The sequence below is a fragment of the Hyaena hyaena genome, unplaced genomic scaffold, assembly GCF_003009895.1.
Source record: "Hyaena hyaena isolate Hyena2069 unplaced genomic scaffold, ASM300989v1 scaffold_50, whole genome shotgun sequence".
Taxonomy (NCBI): Eukaryota; Metazoa; Chordata; class Mammalia; order Carnivora; family Hyaenidae; genus Hyaena; species Hyaena hyaena.
Window position 1 is genome coordinate 716896 of NW_024080682.1, and position 23535 is coordinate 740430.

At 48.7% G+C, this 23535-nt stretch overlaps 1 protein-coding gene across 1 annotated transcript in view; it reads right to left on the reverse strand.

The window, feature by feature from the left end:
* RHEB (Ras homolog, mTORC1 binding) overlaps positions 1-23071 on the reverse strand; it is a 41780-nt gene extending 18709 nt beyond the window's left edge. Inside the window, exons 1-2 of the mRNA XM_039230751.1 lie at positions 22642-23071; positions 2359-2430 (exon numbers count right to left, since the gene is read on the reverse strand). Coding sequence (XP_039086682.1) covers positions 2359-2430; positions 22642-22693 — 124 coding nt within the window. The 5' untranslated portion in view covers positions 22694-23071. The remainder of the gene's footprint in view (positions 1-2358; positions 2431-22641) is intronic.
* Between the last annotated feature and the right edge of the window lie 464 nt (positions 23072-23535).

The following is a 23535-nucleotide window of genomic DNA, read 5'->3' on the forward strand; positions in this document are numbered from 1 at the left end:
TATTCCATTTTAAAAGACGATGACACAGTCTCAGAATTTCTGCTTCTGTGGTGACGTCTCACAGAGATGCGTCACCGCCGAGTGTCTGCTGTGAGTCACCTGTTCTCGGTTCTAAAGTTAAGTGTAAAATAATTACCGGATTATTTCCAAGTGTACAAAGTACTGTATTTTTTAGAACTTGAAAACCAGCCATTCATTTGTTAGCAATGGGTTTATGATAACCTGTTCCATTTCTAATTCCTGGTCATCACTGAACTGTGTTTTCTTTTTAATTAAAAAAAAAATGTTTCTTTTATTTTTGAGAGAGAGAAGAGTGCGCGCACATGAACAGGAAGGGGCAGAGAAAGAGAGGGAGACACAGAATCTGAAGCAGGCTCCAGGTTCCAAGCTGTCAGCATACAGCCGGACGCGGGGCTCAAACCCACAAACGGTGAGATCATGACCTGAGCCGAAGTTGGACGCTCAACCAACTGAGCCACCCAGGCATCCCTGCTGAACAGTGTTTTTGACCAAACATCAGTGGAAATGGTGGAGAAAGAGTTTCTTCCTGGGTTACGTGGTCAGAAGCAGGGTAAACAGAAGCTGATGTGTACATACAGCTCATGAATTTTTAAGCGATTCATATACTGATATTCATTTTCGCGCCTGCCTGAAGACGTACACGCAAATATTAAGAACCACCGTTATAAGCGGGGCTCACCAAGAAAACCATATTCTATTATCCTACGGATAAAATGCCCAAAGGAGCCTTATCTTGTTTGGGACACACAACTCTCTGCGTTGTTATATATAGCAAACCTTAAGGCCAAGACCACCATTTTCTTGTGTTCTCATTCCAGTGGGAAGATAACCAAACCCGTCCACCTAGCATTCAAATGAATCTGCTCCTCACATAGGCATCCGGTTTTGTAAGTCACAGCTCAACAGGTCAGATCAGCACGGGGAGTTGTCTGTGGCCCGGACCCCCCCCTTCCTGGATGCCAGCAGGCGTTGGTTGCTTTCAAACCTGGGTCTCCCCGAGGTCGGCCTACCAACAGGCTTCCGTGCCGCCACCAACGTCCTGGGAGGTGAGGGCCAGCTGCGTGTTTTAAGTCAGAGGTGGGCAGATTTTGCCGGTAAAGGGCCAGACAGTCTGTTGCAAGTATTCAACAACTCTGCGGCCAGACAACAGAAGCAGCCACAGACACGATGCAAATGGACGAGCGTGGCTGTGTTCCAATAAAACTTTATTTATGGATGCTAACGTTGGAATTTCATGGAACTTTCACATGCCCCAAATATTCTTCTTCTTTTAACCTTATTTAATGATTAAGAAATGTAAAAACCGTTCTTTGCTCATGGGCTGTACAAAAAGGCATGGATCTTTGTGGCCTACGAGCCACGGTCTGTTGACCCCCTCATTAAAAGTGCCTCTTTTGAAATGTCTCTCGCAAGCTCTGGGCAGGTGAGATCTATGAACCTAGTTATTGGGAGTTCAGGAACCTGTTAAGTCGACTTCATGTCTCATATGCCCATCAGGGTTCAAGGAATCCCATGCTTAAATGTGTTCCTGGTGACAAATCCCAGTAAGCCCCGGTGTCAAGAATCTCAGAAGACGGGTTCTAGGGCCTACTTAGGGCTTGAAGATGGCCCGGAACAAGACCAGCTTCCCATACGTCAGCTTCTCTGGATGAAGTCCTTCAGGTTTTCCTCCTGGCTCTAGAATCAAGACTTATCTCACGGTCCTAGACGCCTTCGGGAAGATTCTGAGACCACGGACGGAAACTGGACAAGGTAAATGGAGGTTGTGGTGGGTCCTGGGCTTCGGTGCTTTGCTCCGCGCATGGCCGGAAATGCCACCGGGCTCTAGAACCAACTCTGTTTTCAAGTCGCAACTGCTCTCTCTGTCCCAGAAGGGCTCACTTCTCCACAGCCTTCTTTCATGTCTTCAGGACTAGAAGGGGTTGGGGGGGGGGGTCGCGGAGGAGGTAGTGATTCCGGAAGAGTAAGGTACAAAGGAACTGGAGTGTTTGTCATCCTTCGTCTTCAAGCTTGGAATTGTTGTGAAGAAGGTGGGGGAGAGACTGTGTGCTCTCGATTCGTGTTTTCCTGAAGCAGAGTCTGGGATAGGAGGTTCACTATAGGACTGGATTCCTATGGAACTGAGTAACGATTTCTAGATGGAGAGACCTGGATACTGAGGGAATATCCATGCAGTGTGAAACGTGTCTAACTTTTGGGAGTTTTTCTGGACCCCAGCTGGAAATCTATGGTTTACCCTCATAACCCCGACAATCAGAGTCCCCAGGAGTAGACAATGGCTGTTTGTACGCAGAACGCAGGCTTCTCAGTTTATAAACCCTTGAGAACAATACTTACTGTTTTCTATGGTCGGGTCGTAGGAATCAACAAATTGGCCTTCCACAAACTGAATCGTCAATGAGGATTTCCCTAAAAAAGAGAGCAAAAAGCTCAGTATGTATTGGCATATTAAGGTAAAAAAAAAAAATTAGTTCTACTGTTTTGCAAAAACCCCCACTCTAACAAGATGAAGAAACAGAAAGTGCTGGGATCAGAACACCTTCCTCTAATTAGCCTTTGGGCAGTTTCAGAAAGGAAATAAAATTTCAAGAATCTGCTTTCTAGGAGAGGAATGTAACCAATTAAGCGATTACAAATTAAACACTTTTGTGACATTAACCAATATTACCAACCAACCCACATTTCACATCATCCTGTTAAAGGTAAAACTCTGCGATCAGGTCTGAACTGAGCAAACCTCCTCTGGTGTCCCTGAAATGTGGGTATTAATTTTAATACAGAAATTAATAAGACAGGATTTGTTTCTTTGAGCTCTATCCTATGTTGCCGTTAGAAATGTTACTGGGTACAGCTTTTAAAGACGCTCATCTGAGAAGGTGTAAAAGAAGTCTTTATTTAAAAAACTCCTTGAACATAGGAATCCTGCCTGAACCGTTCAGTATCAAAAGCCCAAAAGCCCAGTGGCGTCTGGCACACAGAAAATAATTAGGAAACGTTCTGGACTTTACAAAACCACTTCTAACCATTGAGGCTATGTGCTAACCAATCAAGAGCCCGAGGCTTAAGTTCTCACCTCTTTGATGCCTAACATTCCACCTGCTCCATTGCAGAACGCACTCTGTAACCACAGTGCTGGAACAGTCCGGGAAAGGACAGCAGTGCTCCCTCCGAAATTATACCCCAGACACTTTCTTCTCTCATCCATTTCCCAGAACGGTAGTGTTAGGTTTTTTTTTTTCTTGGGGGGGGGGGGTGTTAAGATTTCATTTTTTAAACTAATCTCTACACCCAATGTGAGGCCTGAACCCCAAGATCAAGACTAGCATGCTCTTCCGACTGAGCCGGCCAGGTGCCCCCTATTAATTTTAAACATATGCTCTACACGTTCGTTGCATCTCCCTGGCTGTCTATCTCAAAAGATCTTCAGGGGGAGAGGTCTGTACCAGGAGCCTTCTGCTCCTAGGATTTAGGCTGGCACATTTTCATAGGAAGGGCAGCACCCCCCCCCATATTTAGAAATTAGTGAATTAATAAACCGGCTTATGCGTGGGAGCTGAGGGAGACAACTAGAAAATCCCCAGGTTGGCAGGACTATTTTACTTCTCATAAGCAGTTAAACACACAGTTCCAAGTGTTTGTAGAATTGTGAAAACCTGAAATCATTCTCTACAAAGCAGCCTACAAGAGCTTTTGACAATTAAGTTACTTCCTGGGGCGCCTGGGTGGCTCAGTGAGTTAAGCGTCTGACTTCGGCTCAGGACATGATCTCACGGTTCGTGGGTTCGAGCCCTGTGTCGGGCTCTGTGCTGACAGCTAGCTCAGAGCCTGGAGCCTGGGATTGGATTCTGGGACTCCCTCTTTCTCTGACCCTCCCCTGCTCACGCTCTCTCAAAAATAAATAAAAAACATAAAAACAACAACAACAACAGTGAAAGAAAGGGGTGAACTATGTATACATGGTAAGCCCCTCCGAAAGGAGGCAGGAAACGCCGGAAACAGCTCAGCCCGGCCGCGGTGCCAGGTGAGTCTCAAGGGTCTCACTTGCAGCGGTGAAGGGGCAGAGAGCAGAGCCTCAGGAGTGATCCCGGGAAATTTACAGAAATTTACAGAAATTTCAGAGGACACACATTAAACAAGAGAGCATGAGATTAAGTGCAACGACGGAGTCTTAGATCAACGAGTGGACTACGTTTTCAAAATACAACTATTGGCACGCATCCAGAGAGGAATTCCTCATGTGGATCACGAAAGGCCATGAATGATGTGATAGGCTCAATTAACATTGAACTTGAAAACACAAATAACCATTCGGCAAAAGCAGACAGCAGGGTCCAACCCAAATCACAGTGCGGTTGTCAGTGAACTGTCGGTCCTTAAGAGTCACTGGGACACCCGAATTATATCCCCGGTGTTTAGGGAGCAAACTGGCTTTCTCTGTTGGCTCGGTGCTGGGAGAAGGCAGAGGCAGGACGGTGGGAAAGCTCTGGCCTCCCCTGGCGTCTCCCCTCCTCTGAACTTGCCCCTCTCGGGAGGTCCTTAATTATTTAAAATAAGAAGGGATAGGAAGACCGCACGTGCTGACAGGACACAGTGGGGTTTTCTGCCGGTTCCACTAAAAAGTAGCATTATTAGGCAGCCAGTGCTGAAATCTTTGTATTAATCTTAGTACACAAATCCCACTGTTCATCATGTTCTCAGTCTTGCTTCCAGCATTTTCTGGCTTTCAAGGGACCTCCTCGTCCTCGAGAGCAGGAATTCGGCTCTCCCGCCAAGCTTTCCCTGCAGTGTGCTTGCGGCTACAAAAGGCACTGGTGATCCACAAATGATATTCTTTCAAAAAAATGTATTTTTAATTTTTTAATGTTTATTTTTGAGAGACAGAGGAGCACGAGTAGGGGAGGGGCAGAGAGTGGGAGACACAGAATCGGAAGCAGGCTCCAGGCTCTGAGCTGTCAGCACAGAGCCCAACGTGGGGCTCGAACCCACGAACCGAGAGATCAGGACCTAGCCGAAGTCGGACGCTTAATCGACTGAGCCCCCCAGGCGCCCCCACAAATGATATTCTTGATCACCTTCAACATTTTCCCCTCATTATAACGTCATAAATTCACTTTGGCCTTTGCCTTTATCAAATTCGGATTCTGAAACACTTGTGAGATCCTGGAAATGTTTCAGCAACAATCGTGCTGACAGTAGGCTCATAAATTTGTATGATCTAAGGAGAGCCTCAAATTCCAGATCAACTCTCTGGAGAAATGTTGTATGAAAATACGGGGGTGATCTAAAATAAAATAAAAGGCAGCACATACTCAGATGTGTGCTATTAACGCACGGAGGGGCACAGATCCCTCATTTCATGACATCAGGCCGTACTAAAAAGGTTTGAAAATGATACATCCCAATCTCCCACAGTTAACTTCCAAATACTCTCCTGTCAGACTGAAACCCACCGCAACTTTAAAAATCCAAAGATTTTTAATTTTTTTAAAGTTTATTAATTTATAGAGAGCACATGGGGGAGGGGGAAGGGCAGAGAGAGAGAGAGAGCGAGAGAGGGAGGGAGGGAGGGAGGGAGGGGGAGAGGGAGAACCCAAGCAGGCACCCTGCTGTCTAGCACAGAGCCCTGCACAGGGCGCGATCCCACGAACTGTGAGATCATGACCTTAACTGAAATCAAGAACTGGACACTCAACCGACTGAGCCGCCAGGTACCCCAAAATCCTACAAATCATTTTTAAAAAGTTTCTCCTTGGGGTGCCCTGGGGGCTCAGTTGGTTAAGCATCTGATGACTTCCCACATCAGGCTCTGTGCTGACAGCTGGCTCAGAGCCTGGAGCCTGTTTCAGATTCTGTATCTCCCTCTCTCTCTGACTCTCCCTTGCTCACGCTGTCTCTCTCTCTTTCAGAAATTAAAAAAAAAAAAAAAAAGAAGAGCTTTCAGGTCAATTCTGAACTAGTTTTCACAATTACTTCCGAAAAAAAAACCCTCTACTTTTAGATTACATCCCTCCCGCCCCCCGCATTATCCAGAACAGCAGGCACATTCCTTGTTCATCCGGACATAATAGGGAGGAGGAGGTTTCAATCTAGCAACCAGTCCGTCAAGTCATTTGGCACAGGGGCCCCGGGAAGCAGTGTAGTTTGTCTGGGACGCAGATCCCGAGGGCTCTTTTCATTTTTACCACCTTTAAGTCTTAACCTCACCTTCCGTGGCCTGACGTCCGTGTAGATAAGCTAACCCTTTAGCTTCAAAGCATTGCTGTATTGCTACCAATAATCATCTCCGTGCCACTCCAGAGAGCCACCTTGTGAGTGCAGCACGGCACAATGGCTGGTCACCCCTCCTGCACAACGCCACCTCTAACATCTGCGCCTCCCACACACCAATCACAAGCAGGACATTCTCCCAGCCCTTCCTTTCTGACTTCTATCGAAGTAGTTTTCAAACAAGGCAGCTGAAACCCACCAGGTCATGAAATCAATAGACTGAGCTATGACCAGACATTTTTTCCAGAAAAAATTTTTTTAAATGTTTATTTTTGAGAGTAAGAGAGAGAGAGAGACCGTCAGCGAGTAGGGGAGGGGCAAAGAGAGAAGGAGACACAGAATCCGAAGCAGGCTCCAGGCTCAGCTGTCAGCACAGAGCCCGACACAGGGCTAGAACTCCCGGGGACGCCTGGCTGGCTCAATCGGTTACTCGTCTGACTTCGGCTCAGGTCGTGATCTCATGGTTCGTGGGTTTGAGCCCCACGTTGGGCTCTGTGCTGACAGCTCAGACCCTGGATCCTGCTTCGAATTCTGTGTCTCCCTCTCTCTCTGTGCCTCCCCTTCTCGTACTGTCTCTCTCTCGAAAATCAATAAACATAACAAATTAAAAAAAAAAAACCTAAAACCCTCCAAAAACAACGAACTCCTGAACCGTGAGATCATGACCTGAGCCAAAGTTGGACGCTTAAGCGAATGAGCCACCCACGCATCCCCAGACTGTTTTCAAAGAGAGAGCACACCAGAGTGGATCGCTAATAATAAAGTTATGCCACTTTTCTTTCAGTTATACACATGTTCATGACTGGCTCACAATGTAACGGGGTTTCTTACCAGGGTTTAGAAAGGCCAGAAATCTACTTCCTCTGCACCATCATATCTTGAATCTCCAATCTCCACCATGTTTCATTCCCTTGCCTATCACTTTAAGCCCCGAGATAAATCACTGTCCGCTACTCTCTTGTCAGAACCCTCCAATTTCCTTTCTCCGGGCCCCTGAAACACTCTCTGATCTTAATCTCATCACTTGCCTTTGGAGGAGCCTGTTGAGTTCAGCTGCAGACAAATTCTGCCACCACGTGGGGGTACCGACTGTTCCCAAGCCCGGTCTTTGCGCCTTTCCCCTGTGCTGTCCCAGGGCCTTAGGAATCCCCTCTGGAGCCCCCTTTCCTCCAGGCGAGGTAGGGAAAATGTGGTCCCAGCTGCATCCCAGGGTCACCTATGACAACTGCAGATTCTTGAGTCCCAACCCAACCTACTGGGGGTGTCAACAAGCCCCGCCCCCATTCCGGTGGGCGCCAAAGTTCGAGAAGCGCTGTCCTCAGGGAACAAATTCAAATTTAACGGATCACCCTGAGCCACTTTCTCTTCCAGCCTCTTGGATGTGCCCAAATCCCCTAGTTCCTTCCAGCAGCTCTGGTCATAAGTGTTTAAGGAACATCTAACACGAGGCAGGCATGGGGATACAGCTATGCGTACGACGTGGTGTCTAGCCTCAGTGGTCACCTGCTGTGACCACCTCTTCTCCCCACAAATGCTCTCCTGCCCACCCCCCCCACCTCCCCATGTTCTGGATCCCTTTCCCTCCCAGCCTCGTCTAAATCCTCCTCCTCCCGAAGCAGCTGCTCACACACTCTCTGTCCATGAGGTCTGTTCACGGTGCCTCTGGAACGTTTCAACACGTACAAGCCAGGGAGACGGGCCTGGAACAGACCCCTGCGAGCACCTTCTTTTCAGACTTCTGACCCCGGAGCCGTGGCAGGATACAGGTCTGTTATTCACCACCAGCCCACCGTTTGCGCTGCTTCCTTCCAGGACATGAAGACACCCGGTTTTTCCTTTCGCTTTTTTAAGAACTGTATTAAGCTGGAACTCATGTACTATAGAATTTATCCCTTTAAAGAGCACGATGACACTCTGAGTACACTGACAGGATGGGCCAGCGTCACCACAACGGATTTCGCGACATTTTCACCCCCTAGAAAGACCCCCGCTTGCCTGTGAGCCGTCACCTCCACTCCCTGCCACCCACTGAGCTACTACTTTCTGTGTTATTCAAAATAACTCAAAAGGAACCCAACAGTACAGGCAAAGGACCTGAAGAGACACGTCGCAAAAGATACGTGAATTACCAACAGGTAAATGAAAAGATGCTCAACATCACTGGCCACGGGGAAAATCACACAAAACCGCCACCTGAGCATGGCGGAAGTTAAACAGACCCGCGACATCAAGCATCGGTGAGGACGGAACTCTAATGTGTCGCCTGGTACAAACGATGCCGGGGGACAGTGTGGGAGTTTCCCACGAAGTGACACACGTAAGAAATACGTGGCGCAGGCAACACCTTTCCTAGGAATTCACCGAAGAAGAATGACCGCACGTGCACAAAGAGGTAGCAAAAGCTTCACCGCCGGAAAGGACCAGCAGGCGACAGGAGAACGGACGAGGGCGCTGCCACACAACGGACTACTACTCAGCAACGAAACAGAACTACTCATACGCGTGACAAGCGGATGACTCTCAAAAACATCACGATTTCTGAAAGAAGCCAGACAAAAAGAGTATGTGTGGTAGGATTCTATTTATACGAAATTTGAGAACAAAGAAAAACAAATCCGCGGTGATGGGAAGCAGATCAGTGCCTGCCTGGGAGTGGGGGCGGGGCCGGAAGGAAGGTTTGGGGAGGACAGAAACGTTCTGTATTTTGGAGGAATAGTTGCACAGGTGAATAAATCTATTAAAACTCATCTAACTTTACACTTAAAATGCATACTTTATTATATACAAATTATGCATCAATAAAACTTGATTTTTAACCAAGTATGAAAAAGGGGAAGGCACGGGACGCCTAGGTGGCTCTGTGGGTTAAGCACCCAATGTCGGCTCAGGTCATGATCTCACAGTGCATGGGTTTGAACCCTGCATGGGGCTCTGCGCTGACGGTTTGGACCTGCTTGGGTCCTCTCTCTCTCTCTTTGATCCTTTCCTGCTTGCTTGCATGCTCACTCTCTCTCTGTCTCTCAAAATAAATAAACATAAAAAAACCTAGAAAAATTAAAATCTTAAAAAAGTAGCATGATAAAGAAATCACTAAGTATAAAAATACACGCGCACACACACCCCTACAGCAGGAAATGACCAACTATTCGGTCACCGGTTGCTGTGTTAACAAAGCACCCCGAGACGTGGCCAGTGCCAACGACCAGGTCATCCATTCTCCAATTCTACAGTCAAGGTCCAGCTCAGCTGGGCCCTCTGCTGGGGTAGCTGGGCCTTCCCTCTTCCGCCTTTCCTCGCCTAACACGTCCACATGTAACAGCTACAGAGAACGCAGAAGCAGAAGGTCCTGACTTCTTAAGGGTAAAGCCTGGCACCGCACATCACCATCTCTGTAGCATCTGGAGAATTCGAGAGAGGGGCAGGGCAGGAGTTCCAGGAAGGTGTTTCTCTGGGAACCACCGACAGAAGGCACATCAGTAAGACGACCAGGTGTGCAAACAGCAGAACGACCCGCAGAATCACCTGGGGTTATAAACATGTCATCATCAAAAGGGCTAGAATACCAATGAACTGTAGGAAGTTCAACAACGCGTTCCTGACATGGTACACAATGCCATTTACATGCTTACTGAAGTACCCGCCCACTCTGGGGGGAAAAAAGAGTGTGGTTCTGTCAATTGGTTGTTGTTGCTTTTTTGCGGGGGTGGGGCGATATGCATAAACGTCAGGGTCACCCACGAAGCCTTTTGAAAAACTATGCACACCTTCTAAGTTTAGAAGGGGCTGCGTAAAGAGTTCTTCTGTGTTTGCTGTGATTCTACAGGCATACCCATGCCCACACCTCCGTCACAGAGTCCCACGAAGGCACGGGATGCAAATCATCCCAAATGTAACTGTTCACTAGAACCTACAAGCCAGACGCTGTTTTAATAATTTGTGAAACGCTGTCTTAGGAATTACCTCATCTGTCCCTGTGAGTTAACCGGGGCTGACACGAGAATCTCATTCTTTCACACCCCCTTCCCAATTTTTAAAAATAGCTGCTAGGTGAGAAAAAAATGCAGGCGCAGTTCTTATTACGACAAAGACAGAAAAACCAAGCAAAACTGGTTCATAAAATTATTACTCATTCAAGTGCTCACGCCTGCCACGTCCCGAAGTACGCCACTGCGGACAACACAAGTTTATATGGAAACGTAAAGACCGGAGCTACGTAAATGAAGAATTTAATAACTGTCAGAGTTATTAAACTAAAAGAAAAACAAAATTCTGCCAAGAAAGGCCATGGAAAGGGCTCCCTGAAGAGTCTTAAAACAGGAGATCCATCTCCAGGACTGGTCTGGAGGAGATACAGCCGAGCAGGAAGCAAGGGGGCAGACCTGATCGTGTCTGGCAACAATGAAGAATGAATTTGGCTACATCTATAGCCAAACCCAGGGAGAAGGCTGGGGTTCAGGCTGGAAAAGAGCTAGAGAAAAATAAACAGGAGACAGCTTCCCAAATTATAACACAATTTTTAACATACTGAAGGGCGTGAGGTTTAAGATTCATCGAAACCAGGGGCACTTGAGTGGCTTAGTCGGTTGAGCGTCCCTCTGACTTCGGCTCAGGTCATAATCTCCTGGTTCAAGGGTTGAAGCCCACGTCGGGCGCTGTGCTGACAGCTCAGAGCCTGGAGCCTGCTTCGGATTCTGTCTCCCTCTCTCTCTCTGACCTTCCCCTGCTCATGGTGTCTCTCAAAAAAAAACATTAAAAAAATTAAAAAAATATTCATCAAAGCTAGCAGTAACAAGAAATTAGGAAAATGAAATGAGACATTCATTGGTTAGTGCAAATGGTCATTTGTAAAAGTTATTTCTTTGGGGTGCCTGGGTGGCTCAGTTGGTTAAAGCGCCTGACTCTTGATTTTGGGCTTAGGTCATGATCTCCTGGTTTGTAAGTTTGAGCCTCCATGGGATTCTCTCTCTGCTTCTCCCTGCTCAAGCTCTCTCTGCCTCTCAAAATAAGTACAGAAAATAAACTTTAAAAAAATTAAAAAAATTATTTCTTCAAAAGTTCTTTAAGAATCTACAATGACCCACTTATGACCACCAATACATTCCTTGCTACACGGGGCCGTCCACTGTGGGGCGTCAGCAGCTTACGTGGCTGACAAACACCTGAAATGTGGTTAGTCCTGAAACGTGTCACACGCAGTGTCAAACATGCAAAATTTCGAAAGCCTGGGATAAAAGGTAACAGTATCAAAAATATCCAGTATATATGGAAATAATACTTTGAACAGAGTGGGCTAACAAATTAAACATATACTTAAATTATTTCCCCTGTTTTTTTAATGTGGTTGCTGGATAATTTAAAATTCCCTCTGTGACTTGCATTATTTCTCTTGGGCAACGCTGCTCTCCACGTTGGTTTAAGGATAGAGGAACATCCGGGGCCCCTAGGAGGCTCGGTCAGTTGAGCATCCGACTTCGGCTCAGGTCATGATCTCGTGGTTTGGGAGTTCGAGCCCCTCATCGGGCTCGCTGCTGTGAGCCTGTGAACACAGAGCCCGCTTTGGACCCTCTGTCCCCGTCTTGAGCTCCCCGCATCCAAAAAAAAGGATACAGGAACACGCGTAGGTGCCTACCAGAAAGACTTCTGCAAAGGTTTAAGAAATGGAAGGTCTGTCTGTTTTGTGTACAGCCCAATTTTTAGGATAACGGTCATCCAGAAATGTGGCCAGAATAAGAAACCAATTTATTTGATAAAACACATTCACACATTTGCGGAGCAGTTATGGAAGATGAAGAAGTCTAGAGATGGAGCCCAACTCCCCTCCACCCCAAAGCAAGGAATGTCCTAGGAAGTGGACACGAATCCTCAGTATCCCCGCCTCGAGGAGCAGTGTCAGTGTGGGGGGCCAGCGGGTCTAGCAACCTGGGGCACTCCCTCGGGTGACCCGAGGATCTGGGAGCAGCATCCCCTTGAACCCCAAATACAGGCACGGCCGCCTGTCTCCAGGACCATGGGGACTGTGTGTGTCCCTGCTGGGGCCTATGCAGCCGGAAGCGGTGCGAGTGTGTGGACCTGGCAGGTACGTGAATGCATCCGGTCCATCCTCAAATCCCGGCCTGGCTTTTCTCCCTTTCGCTGGGGGCACCATTACCCATTGAGGCTCCTGTGCGAACCACCTGCAGGTTATGCTTAGTCTCCCACGCCACAGTCTCGATCCCCCCGTCACCCTGCCTGTACCACACCAGTCCCTGCCGTTGTGGCTGGCGAATGGATGTCCCTCGTCTTCGCGCTTCCATCCTGACTGCCCCGTCCACCTCACAGAGCAAGCCACGAGGGAACAAACCAGGATCAGCAAACCACAGACCAGGGACGGGCCCAATGTGGCCCACGGTGTTTTTGTACAGCCTGCGAACTATAAACGGTTTTTACGTTTTCAGCTGGTTGGGGGGTGGGGTGGGGAATCAGTCCTATTTCACGATGTGGAAATTAGATGAAATTTACATGTCCGTGTCTGTAAGGAAGGTTTCCTGGCACAGCTACGCTCATTTCTTATGCACTGTCTGCAGCTGCGAGGGTGACGGAAGGTGGGAACACAGGTGACTCGGGAGCCTGGGTTTGGACCGTACAGGTCCACTTCTTTGCAGATTTTTTCTGAAAAATGTATTTTTTTTTGGTTTTATTTAATTTTGAGACAGAGAGAGACAGAGCACGAGTTGGGGAGGGGCAGAGAGAGAGGGAGACACAGAATCCGAAGCAGGCTCCAGGCTCTGAGCCGTCAGCACAGAGCCCGATGCGGGGCTCAAACCCACGAACCGTGAGATCGTGACCTGAGCCGAAGTCGGACACTTAACTGACTGAGCCACCCAGGCACCCCAGAATAAATGTATTTTCAGTACCGTAAAGATATATTTTCTTCCTTATGATTTTCCTAAGAACCTTGCCTTTTCTCTCGCTTACTCTATTGCAACAGTACAGTATAGAATATGTATATTTAGAGAAGACGTTTGTCAACCTTACTGTAGAAAATCGGCTTATCTCTTGCTGAAAATCAGTGACTTTTCACTGTTTCCAAGGAAAAGTCTAGAACTATGGCCAAGGCCTACGAGGCCGGTTCCCAACGGACCATCAGCACACAGATAAATCCTGAGTGATCCCCTCGCCCACTCACATCCATTTGCCACGCACAGTCCAGCCACAGTGGGCCAAGCTCTTTTATCCCTCAGGGGCTCTGCATATGCTGTTCCTTTTGGCTGGGAAGGCTCTGCCCTTCTTTCTCCTGCCCACTTCAGCCCCACCCACCCTTCTGCCCCGATAACTCCAGTTTTAATGACACTTCTTTAAGGACAACGGTCAACCCCCACCCATGGTCACACGAGCTATCTCTTGGATTATTTCTCTCAAAACACTTACGCCAATTGTATTGGAATAGAATCTGTGTAGGGGCCCAAGTAAAGAGTGCTGGCTCTGGAAACCACTGCATAAATTCAAATCCCGGCTCAGCTACTTCATACATGTGTGACCTTGTGCACCTCGGTGAACCTGTTGGTGGCTGTTTCCCCATCTACAGAACAAGCATAAAAGCAGTACCTACACCTCCCAGAGTTTAGGCCCGTGCCCCCCACCCCCAAATAATGCTTTGAAAACCACCACTATTACTATTAGTAGCAGCACTTCCCGTGGCTCCCTCACTAGATGAAGCTCCCTGAGGGCAGGGATCAGGGCTGCCCTGGCCTTGGTGACTAAGTACACAGCATCTAGCATGTCGTAGGCACTTACTCCAGCATTTAACGAATGCCTGTCTGAATAACATAGGACACCGAATCCACACCCTGTCATTTAAAAAAAAAAGTTTATTTTTTGGGAGCGAGTGAGCGAGCTCATGTGCATGCATGCGTGTGTATAGGGGAGAGGCGGGGGGAGGGGGGGGGGACACAGGACCTGAAGCCAGCTCTGCGCTGACAGCGGCAAGCCTGATGCAGGACTCGAACTCACGAACCCTGGGTCATGACCCAAGCCCAAGTCAGATGCTTAACCAACTGAGCTACCCAGTCACTCCTTCAACCGGTCTTTTTTTTTTTTTTCTTTAGTATTTTTATTTATTTCTAGGAGAGAGAGAGGGACAGTGTGAGCAGGGGAGGGTCAGAGAGAGAGGGAGTCACAGACTGAAACAAGCTCCAGGCTCCGAGCTGGCAGTCAGCACAGAGCCTGACGCGGGGCTCGAACCCATGAACCGCAAGATCATGACCCAAGCGAAAGTCGGACGCTTAACCGACTAAGCCACCCAGACGCTCCTTCAACCGGTCATTTTAGTAATTCAATCTTGCCGGGAGATGGGGTGTGTGTGACGGGACTGAGATCCTTTGGAGAGCGGACAGAAGCCACCTCTTTCCCCAGAAAACATGCCCACAATCCCAGGGAAATGCCACGAACTCTGAGAACCACTAGTCTAAGTTGGCAATGCTCCCCGACACGCACCACCCAGCCCTGAAGAGATGGCTCTCCCTGTGGTTCAGAATGAGTGCTGGGTAGCTCAAATGCCTGGGGAATTAAAAAAACTTTTTTTAATGTTTATTTATTTTTTTGAGAAAGAGAGGACAAGCGGGAGAGGGGCAGAGACAGAGGGAGACACAGAATCCGAAGCAGGCTCCAGGCTCTGAGCTGCCAGCACAGAACCCGACATGGGGCTCGAACTCACAAATTGAGATCATGTCCTGAGCCAAAGTTGGATGCTTAACCAACTGAGCTACCCGGGCGCCCCTGCCCGGCAAATTAACCCAGGTGCTCAACCTGTATGCACTTGAACCCTTTGCTGAAATCCACATCCAAGACTTTACATCTATGGTCGTCCTTTCCCCCAGTGGACATCACAGCGATCTTCTGGTCCCAACTCCGTGTCTCCCGGTCACGTGTTCCGGTCCCCTGATGTACTCAAGGCCTTTCGACCCTGGTCAGAGATGCACGCTACCACACAGAGTTCTCTCCTAGCAAGTGGACCAGAGATCCCAGTGTTTTGCCACTTCCTCTCCTGCCACGGAGTGTCACATTCTACCTCGGTGTATCCAGTTTGTCAAGATCATCTTGAGCCCTCGTCCCTCTCGATGCTGGCCAGCACGGCTGAATTCTGCCACTTGTGTTTTTTAGTCATCTATACGAGCGATGAGGGGAAAATAAAAAGAACCTACACTTTAAAATATTCTCTTTAGAATATTCCAAGTGTGATTTAGATTTGAAAACCATGAAGTATCAGCCAGATGCATTTAGATTTAATGCCAAGTGTTAGAAGAGCATTTTCATTTCATAGAACTGTATGAACTGTAAGAGCCAATATTTTCATCTCAACGTGAAGAAATTTTCCCTAGGACGCTGTAGAGTTAATATTCGACTTTTAATCTTGCAAAAAAAAAAGCAGGATCACAAATCTTGTGGAAACGCCAATTTCTGGTTCAAAAGTCCCTGAGGAGTCCTTCTCCAAGCAAGTACGCACAACAAAGAGAGAAATGAGGGAGCGGAACAGGGAGGTAAGGGGGCCACCAAGCAGTCAAGGACATGAGGGAGTTGATTTTATTAGGATCCTCCAACTGCCCAGGTTTCGCTTACCCACGGAGCGAAATACAAGGCTTCTAACTTCCGTTCTAAATTAATCTCAATGTAGACTTCAAACTCCCATGTCCTACACAGAACTCTTTTATCAGATGCCCAATATACGTTTAAGAACGTTGGGGCGCCTGGGTGCCTCGGTCGGTTTAAGCGTCCGACTTCGGCTCAGGTCATGATCTCACAGTTGGTCAGTTTGAGCCTCGCACTGGGCTCTGCACTGAGCGTGCTAGAGATTCTCTCTCTCCTTCTCTCTGCCCGTCCCGACTCTCAAAATAAATAAACTTAAAAAAATTTTTAAATGATATTCCAGGACCTCTGTTTGAGATATTAAATTACATTTCTAAATCAATCAAGCAATTCATGATAAAGATATCCACCAGTCTGCATTCTGACAGGTTATCAGTTTAAGATGGACTGTGAGAACTGGATCAAGTAAGGCTTACTTTGCTACTTCAGGGTAAACAGTTCTAGAACTAAGAATAAAGGTTCTCTCAAGAGTGATCACTGAAGATTTCATAATGCTTTAACTTGCACAATCATGTTCAAGTTCAGCTCTGACTTACTCGAATAACTAAATACAATCGCTCATGGACAATATTATAGTTGTTAACTCCTTACTTTAGACCTTCCACTAAGAAAAGTGCTGTAGGGAGTGCCTGGTGGCTCAGCTGATTGAGCGTTAAGACTCCTGATTTCGGAGCTGGTCATGATCCCGGGGTTGTGGGATTGAGCCCTGCGTAGGGCTCTGTGCTGACAGTGCAGAGACTGCTTGGGATTCTCTCCCTCTCTTTCTCAAAATAAATAAATAAACTTTAAAAAAGTATTAGGGTGCCTGGGTGGCTCAGTTGGTTAAGCCTCTGACTTCGGCTTGAGTCATGATCTCATGGTTCACGGGTTCAGGCCCCGCGTCAGGCTCTGTGCTGACAGCTCAGAGTCTGGAGCCTGCTTCGGATTCTGTGTCTCCCTGTCTGTCTGCCCCTCCCCCACTCCTGCTCTGTCTCTCAAAAATAAACATCAAACATTTTTTTAAAAAAAGTATATTTTGGACTACATAATCACGGGTAGGGATGGCTGTTTCTCATTTTGTGATCACATTGCTGCCTGTGCTTGTCCTCCCTGCTCCCAATCCTGATGCTTATACTGGAAAATTGTGTTATTGCACATAGGTCCTGACATGCTGCCACCCTTGACCAATTTCTATTCATCTCTGGGAATCTCACTGTTACCAAGTCAAAAACTGACACTGACCCCAAGCTGCATCACAATCAGAGGCCAAGTCCACTAGCGTTTCAGTGACACAAGTCTCTCCTTACTCTGGGAACTCACTACTCCCGACTGAAGGAAAGGTCCCCTGAGGTTCCCGCAAGGGGGTCATCCGGCCCCACCTACCTCTCCGACTTCACTGCCTACTCCCACCACGCTCTCTGCTAGCCGCCCTGATTCCTGGAATTGCTCTCCTGCCTCACCCTCCTTGTCTCTTACAGGTGACAGGGCCTCTTCTGGAAGGCTCCTCGAAGACCGTGGTAACCACCCCTGTGAGCAACCAGGATGCGGCCACTCTCGAGTCAATTCTGCCCGAGAGCAAGCAGCAGCCTAGCTCTCTGCACCCCATGGTCCAGGGATTCTCAGAGTACCGTCAGAGAAATGCTAGGGGTCCCTTGAGACCCTTTCAGGGGGCCTTTCCAACACGATATTCTTTCAATACCAAGATACCAGTTGCCTTTTCCACTAGGTTCATATGTGCACTAATAGTGCAAAAGCAACGTACCAATGCACGAACCAAGACAGGGATTACACACCGGAGTCTTCACAACCGTACGGCCGCGGTCAAAACGAACAAGTTTTACGCAACAGTGCCCTGGAGAAAGTGGTAAAAATGATGAATTTTATCTTGACCCTTAAAATGTGTCTTAACCTTCTGTGTGACAAAACGGGAGGTCTACACAAAGCGCTCCTGAGTACTGATGTAGGACGTGTGGCCCAAGGAAAAGCTCACGTGCAGCTGCTCGGGAAGCGATCAGAAAACAGCCACTTTTCTCGCGGGGCGTCATTTTCACTCGCAAGAGTGACCGACCAACTATCATGAATTCGAAAGTAAGCGTCTGATGGGTGTCTTCTCGAAATGAAAGAAATGAGGCTGTCACTTTGGGTAAGATGGGAGAACTCTCTTAACGATCAAATTCTAAGTCTCAGGGAGGAAATGAGGATTTGGGAGCGCTCGCCATTACACGTGGTGAGCTTCAAGCTTCCCAACGTTTACGTTTTTTCCCTAAGGAGAATGATGGCAATTATTTAAAAACGTGATCGAAAGAGTTTGTATGTTGGGGTGCCTGGGTGGCTCAGTTGGTTGAGTGTCGGTTGGCTCAGGTCATGATCTCGCGGTCCGTGGGTTTGAGCCCCAGGTCAGGCTCTGTGCTGACAACTCAGAGCCTGGAGCCCGCTTCTGATTCTTTGTCTCCCTCTCTCTGCCCCCAGCCCGCTCATACTCGTTCTCTCTCTCAAAAATAAACAGTAAAAAAAAAAATTAAAAATTAAAAAGTCTGTATGTTGGAATGACTCAAAATAATGAAGGATTTGCAGAACAGTGAACCATTCTTTTCAAAATAACCAAGCTATGACGTTACAAAATCAGTCATGGGTAGAAAATTCATTCAAAGCAATGGAATTCAACGGAACAGAGCAGAAAAAATTCTTCTATAGCATTTGGCAACGAAAGGGAATTACTGATACGTGCTACAACATGGATGAATCTTGAAAATTTGCATGTTAGGTGAAAGATGCCCATCACAAAAGACCACGTATGATTCCCTTTACATGAAATGTCCAGAATGGGTAAATTCACAGAAACAGGAAGGTTAGCGGATGCCAAGGGAGGGCGGGCGGGGTGGGGGTTGGAGCAGGGAGGGGGAGTGTGTCAATAGGTACGGTTTCTCTATGGGCTGATGAAGGTAACTGCGGATAGATGTAATCCATGGGGACATGAAAATAACACTTGGCACTGAAATTGCCATGATCACAAATCCAAGGTCTGATGATTCTCTTGAACAGAACCAATGAACAGCACCAAAACCAAGCCGAAAAACAAACAAACCTACACTAATTTCAAGCGTCAACAGAAGGTGGTCACTATAGGTGGGTCACCCTACCCACAAGCACACAACCAAATGTTAGGAGCGCCTGAACACACAACTTCGTGTGACGGCAGATTTTGTATATGGCAAAGAATGCTATCCTTTTATCAGTTTCAATGAAATGTGTCAGAAAAGAATGGGGTAATTAAAAAAGACAGTAAATCGAAATACAGTTGGATTTTATTCTGAGGCGTACTGGTGGCTCAGTCAGTTAAAGCGTCCGACTTCGGCTCAGGTCATGATCTCACGGTTTGTGAGTTCGAGTCCAGCATCGGGTCGGGCTCTGTGCTGACAGACTGGAGCCTGGAGTCTGCTTCGGATTCTGTGTGTCCCTATTTCTCTGCCCCTCCCTCCCTCTCAAAAATAAGATAAAAACATTAACAAAATTTTTTAATTAAAAAAGAATACAGTTGGATTGTATTGTACTGGGTACAGATTTAATGCCGCTTTCTCTATGAAGTATTCAACTAAAAAGTGCATCTTCCTTGCTACCTACAATATTTTGACAAGGTAATAATTTGAGTTACTTTTGAATTGTCGTTTGCCAAACCACATAGCTGTTTCATTTTCTCTCTCGCGATCTTTCACATTCCTGTGATCCTTTCCCTCTGCTTAACCTCAGAGACTTCTATATGACCAAAAACCTTTTGATTATGGTCTAATGGTAAGCAGGATTATCGACGGTAAAGCAAATTATCTCTAAAGATTCCAGGGACAGATGTGCCAGATTTTATTTGAAAATAGTTACCTTGACACTCTATTTTTGGCTGGATTTAGTTTGGTGACCTCCCATCACGAGACTGCGAGCTGGACAAGAACAATGGATGTAAGGGAGCTCGAACATTTGGAACGACTGAAACAATTAATACAAAGCACTCCCAGAAAGCCCCACTGCCTTATAGGTGACGTGTCCTTAAAGGCTTAATTTAACACTGTAAATAACAGGAAAAGCACTTCAGGAAAAAGGGTTGCATAAATTACCTGAGAATTATACGGTCTTCCCTGGGAGTTCTATCAATGTTTTTAACAAAATGCAAAATTTGAAAGCCAAGTAAAACAATCATGGCATTGAGTTTTATCTGAAGGCAAACTTTTAAAATGAAGTTGGTGGCACGCGATAGTCACAATGACAAGTACCCTACTAGTCAAACTGGCAAAAGACATTTAATCAAGTGAACGTTCTAAGGAAGATGCGGTTTCTAGCTGAGCCTTTTGCTACTGCCCTTTTTAAAAAAAAAAAAAGATTTTATTTTTAAGCAACCTCTACATACAACAGGGGGCCGGAACTCACAGTCCCCGGATCAAGAGTCGCACGCTCCGGGGTCAGCCAGGCGCCCCATTTTCTACCATTCTCTACCTTCAGTCAATAGGACACAACAGCTCAGCGTCAAAAAATAACACAACCTAGAAACACATATACTCAAACTTCCCTAGTACAGCCACATTCAAGCAGGCACGTCCGTAAACGAGAATACGTAGTAATTCTCCAAAGTGGCCAAGACTTCCTTTTCTGCTGCTGGCAAAACAAGAGACCCGCAAACCACAAAGCGCCTTGGTTCCTAACAAAGGTAAACAACTTTAAAATCAAAGGCGAAGCTTGCGAGCAATTTAACCTCTCCAAAATACCTTTTACTTTAATCATAACTACCCTTGAAGTGGGACAGAGTAATGACTGATGGCGCAGAAGGCAGGGAGCAGGACTTCGTATCCCACTGGAGGCTAAATGAGCACAGAATTTCGACAGCAGTCTAAAATAAATGTTGGGAAAAGAAGGCTAAGGGGGTGACCGGTCACATCTGGGTTTTCAGGAGGATGAGGGTTAGATGGAAGACAAAACAGAACGGAGTGCTGGACCTAAGGACTCCTTTAGCAAAACCGCGATAAAACGCTAGACTTGCTTATTACTGAAGACCAGAATCACCATCTGGAGGATTTCAAGCAGTGAGTCAGTATCTTTAGGACATCCTTTTAGGCTGCAAACAGGCAGCCCAGGTAAGTGTCACCTGTAACTCAGTTATTCCAAGGCACTATGTTTCTGATCAGCACTCACTCAAGAGCCAGGACAGGTCATAGTCCCACTCTTCCAAATACAGAGGAAATAAAGAGAACAGGGAAGCAAGGGCTGGGTGACTCAGGCTGCCAGTAAAGGTCAGAATCCACCTGGGCACTTGCGGAGGGGGCTGCTAGTGGTTTTTAATCGCCTCCATCTGAAGCAAGGTTACTTTGGAGCTGCAGCCGCCACGACCCTCACCCACTCCCCCCACTGCATGCCTCCGAATTCCCACTGCATAGAGTTATCCTCGGGCTCTTGGCACCCCCTATCTCTACACAAGCATCTCTCAGCCTTTGATTCCCCCCCATTCTTAGGACACCCCCCCCCCCCAGCACTTAGAGAGAGATGATAAAAGGATGAGTAAGCATGCTGTAGCTGATCCCGGTCAAAGAGCACAGACCCTGGCACCGGCGGTGGAAAATGGGGGTGAGGAAGCAGAACGGAAAGCGGAGTCGGGGAGTTCATCCAATGGGGTAGCCGGCAGTTACAAGCTTACCTAAGGCAGTTATTTGTTGCCTCCTTCTGCAATCCCCGTACACTCCAAACCCTCGCTTTCACCTCCCGATCCGCCGACCCCCCCCCCCCCCCCCCCCCCCCCCCCCCCCCCCCCGCTCCACGATCAAGTGCACATTTTCCTTAGACAGTTACTTCTTAAAAACAACACGGAAAGATAAACGTAATTTCTCCAGGCTTCCGGTTGTCAAAGACAATAAAGCCTCGCCCTGAAGCATGGTTAAGTTCAACGGTTTTGTTTCCTCACTCGTTTTCCGGCGCCCCCTCCACCCCCACCCCACCCCAGACCACCTCAGCGACGCAGGACGGCGACTGCCGGGAACAGTTTCAAATATATATGTCAACCTTTGGGAGGGGGAGAAAAATCAACAAACTTCTGAATTACTTCAACAGCCCGGTTACAAGTATCTGACCTTATTTTTTTTTCCCCCCGAAGAAAAATAGGACACCGAGAGATCAGGGATCTCGCTTTCTCTGCCTTCCTACTTCGGTCGTGGCAACATCTAGGGGGCTTGCAAAGAGGGCTCTTTTGGGTTTCTTCGGTGGGAAACTTGCCCTCAGGAGCCAAACGTCCTCAATTTAGGTCCCCGGTTTTCTTTAAAACGCTGAACTTCACCACGGAGAGGAAAAAACCCCCAAGGTGCCGTTCCCTTTGTTAAAATCCCACGGACTTTATTGAATTTGGGGCGGAAAGGCCGCCGGCAAGATCACGACCAGCCGCAAGAAGGTGGAGAGACAGGTGCGATTTCTCCCCGCGGCGGTTCCGGCCGGGAGCACACCCCTCGGCCGGCTCGGCGGCCCCAGGCCACCCCGGGCCACCCCGTCCGCCCGCGGCCTCCCCACGCGCGGCATCCCGAGCCCGGGCCGCCCCCCGCCGCCGCCCCGCGGGGCCCGGCCTCGCCGCCTCCGCTCAAAATGGAGGTGGCGGCGGCGGGCGGCTGGTTACGAAACGCGCGGCCGCCACATGGCCGCGCCGACCCCAAACTTGGCCGGGCCGCCGCGTCCCGGCGCGCAGGCGAGGCAGGGCCCCGGCGCGGAGGCCGCGCGGCGCCCGCCACTCACCCACAGACCGGTAGCCCAGGATCGCGATCTTCCGGGACTTGGACTGCGGCATCTTGGCGGCCTCCTCAGCCCCGGACCAACCACATCAACCGCGGCGGCGGCGGCGGCTCCTGTGCAGCGATCGGCGGCGGCCGCGCCGGGGCAGAGCGGCATCCAGGGGCGGGGCGGGCGGGCGCGGGCAGGCGCGGCTGCCTGGGCTCCTCGCTCGCGCGCCCAACCGCCCGGAACCGCCGCGCGGCCCCGCCCCCAAACACGCCCACGTGACCGCCGCCGCCGGGGGGGCCTCCCCCGCTCCGCGGCTCGCGTCAGCACCGCCCTCCCCGCCGCGGCGGCCACCCACGCCCCCGGAACGCACGGAGGTGCGTCGGGCGACGTTTTACTTTAAGGGGAAACAGAGGGGACGCCAAGATGCCCCCGGAAAAGTCACGACTGAAACTCGCTGCGTCATGACTCTCCCACCCTCTTCCGCCGCCTTTTCCTTACGCCGGTTCTCCCTGGGCGCTGATTGGATAGCTGCCGCCCGCCCGCGCGATGACGCGCGGAAACTCCGTCTCCGATTGGGGGCGGCCAGGAGGCGGAGCCGAGGGCGGGGCTGCTGGCCCAGACCTAAAAATAAATTCCGGCTGCGACCCCGCGCTAGAGCGCGAGTGAAGTTTGAAGGATTCGAACGTCTCAGGGGTTGGGAGTGGGCGGGAGGGGCGGAGGAAGCTGACTCCGCAGTGATTGGTTAGTGCAGGGTGAGGGGCGGGGCAAACTGTGAGGTGTCTGGTGATTGGCGGGACGTTGAGCGGTTGGTGGATTCGCGCCCAGTGAGCCCTTAAAAGGCGCGAGGCACGTTGCTCTTGCCCGCTGGGCTCTGCCGCTTTTTAAAATTTGATTTGGTCGGGTTTTACG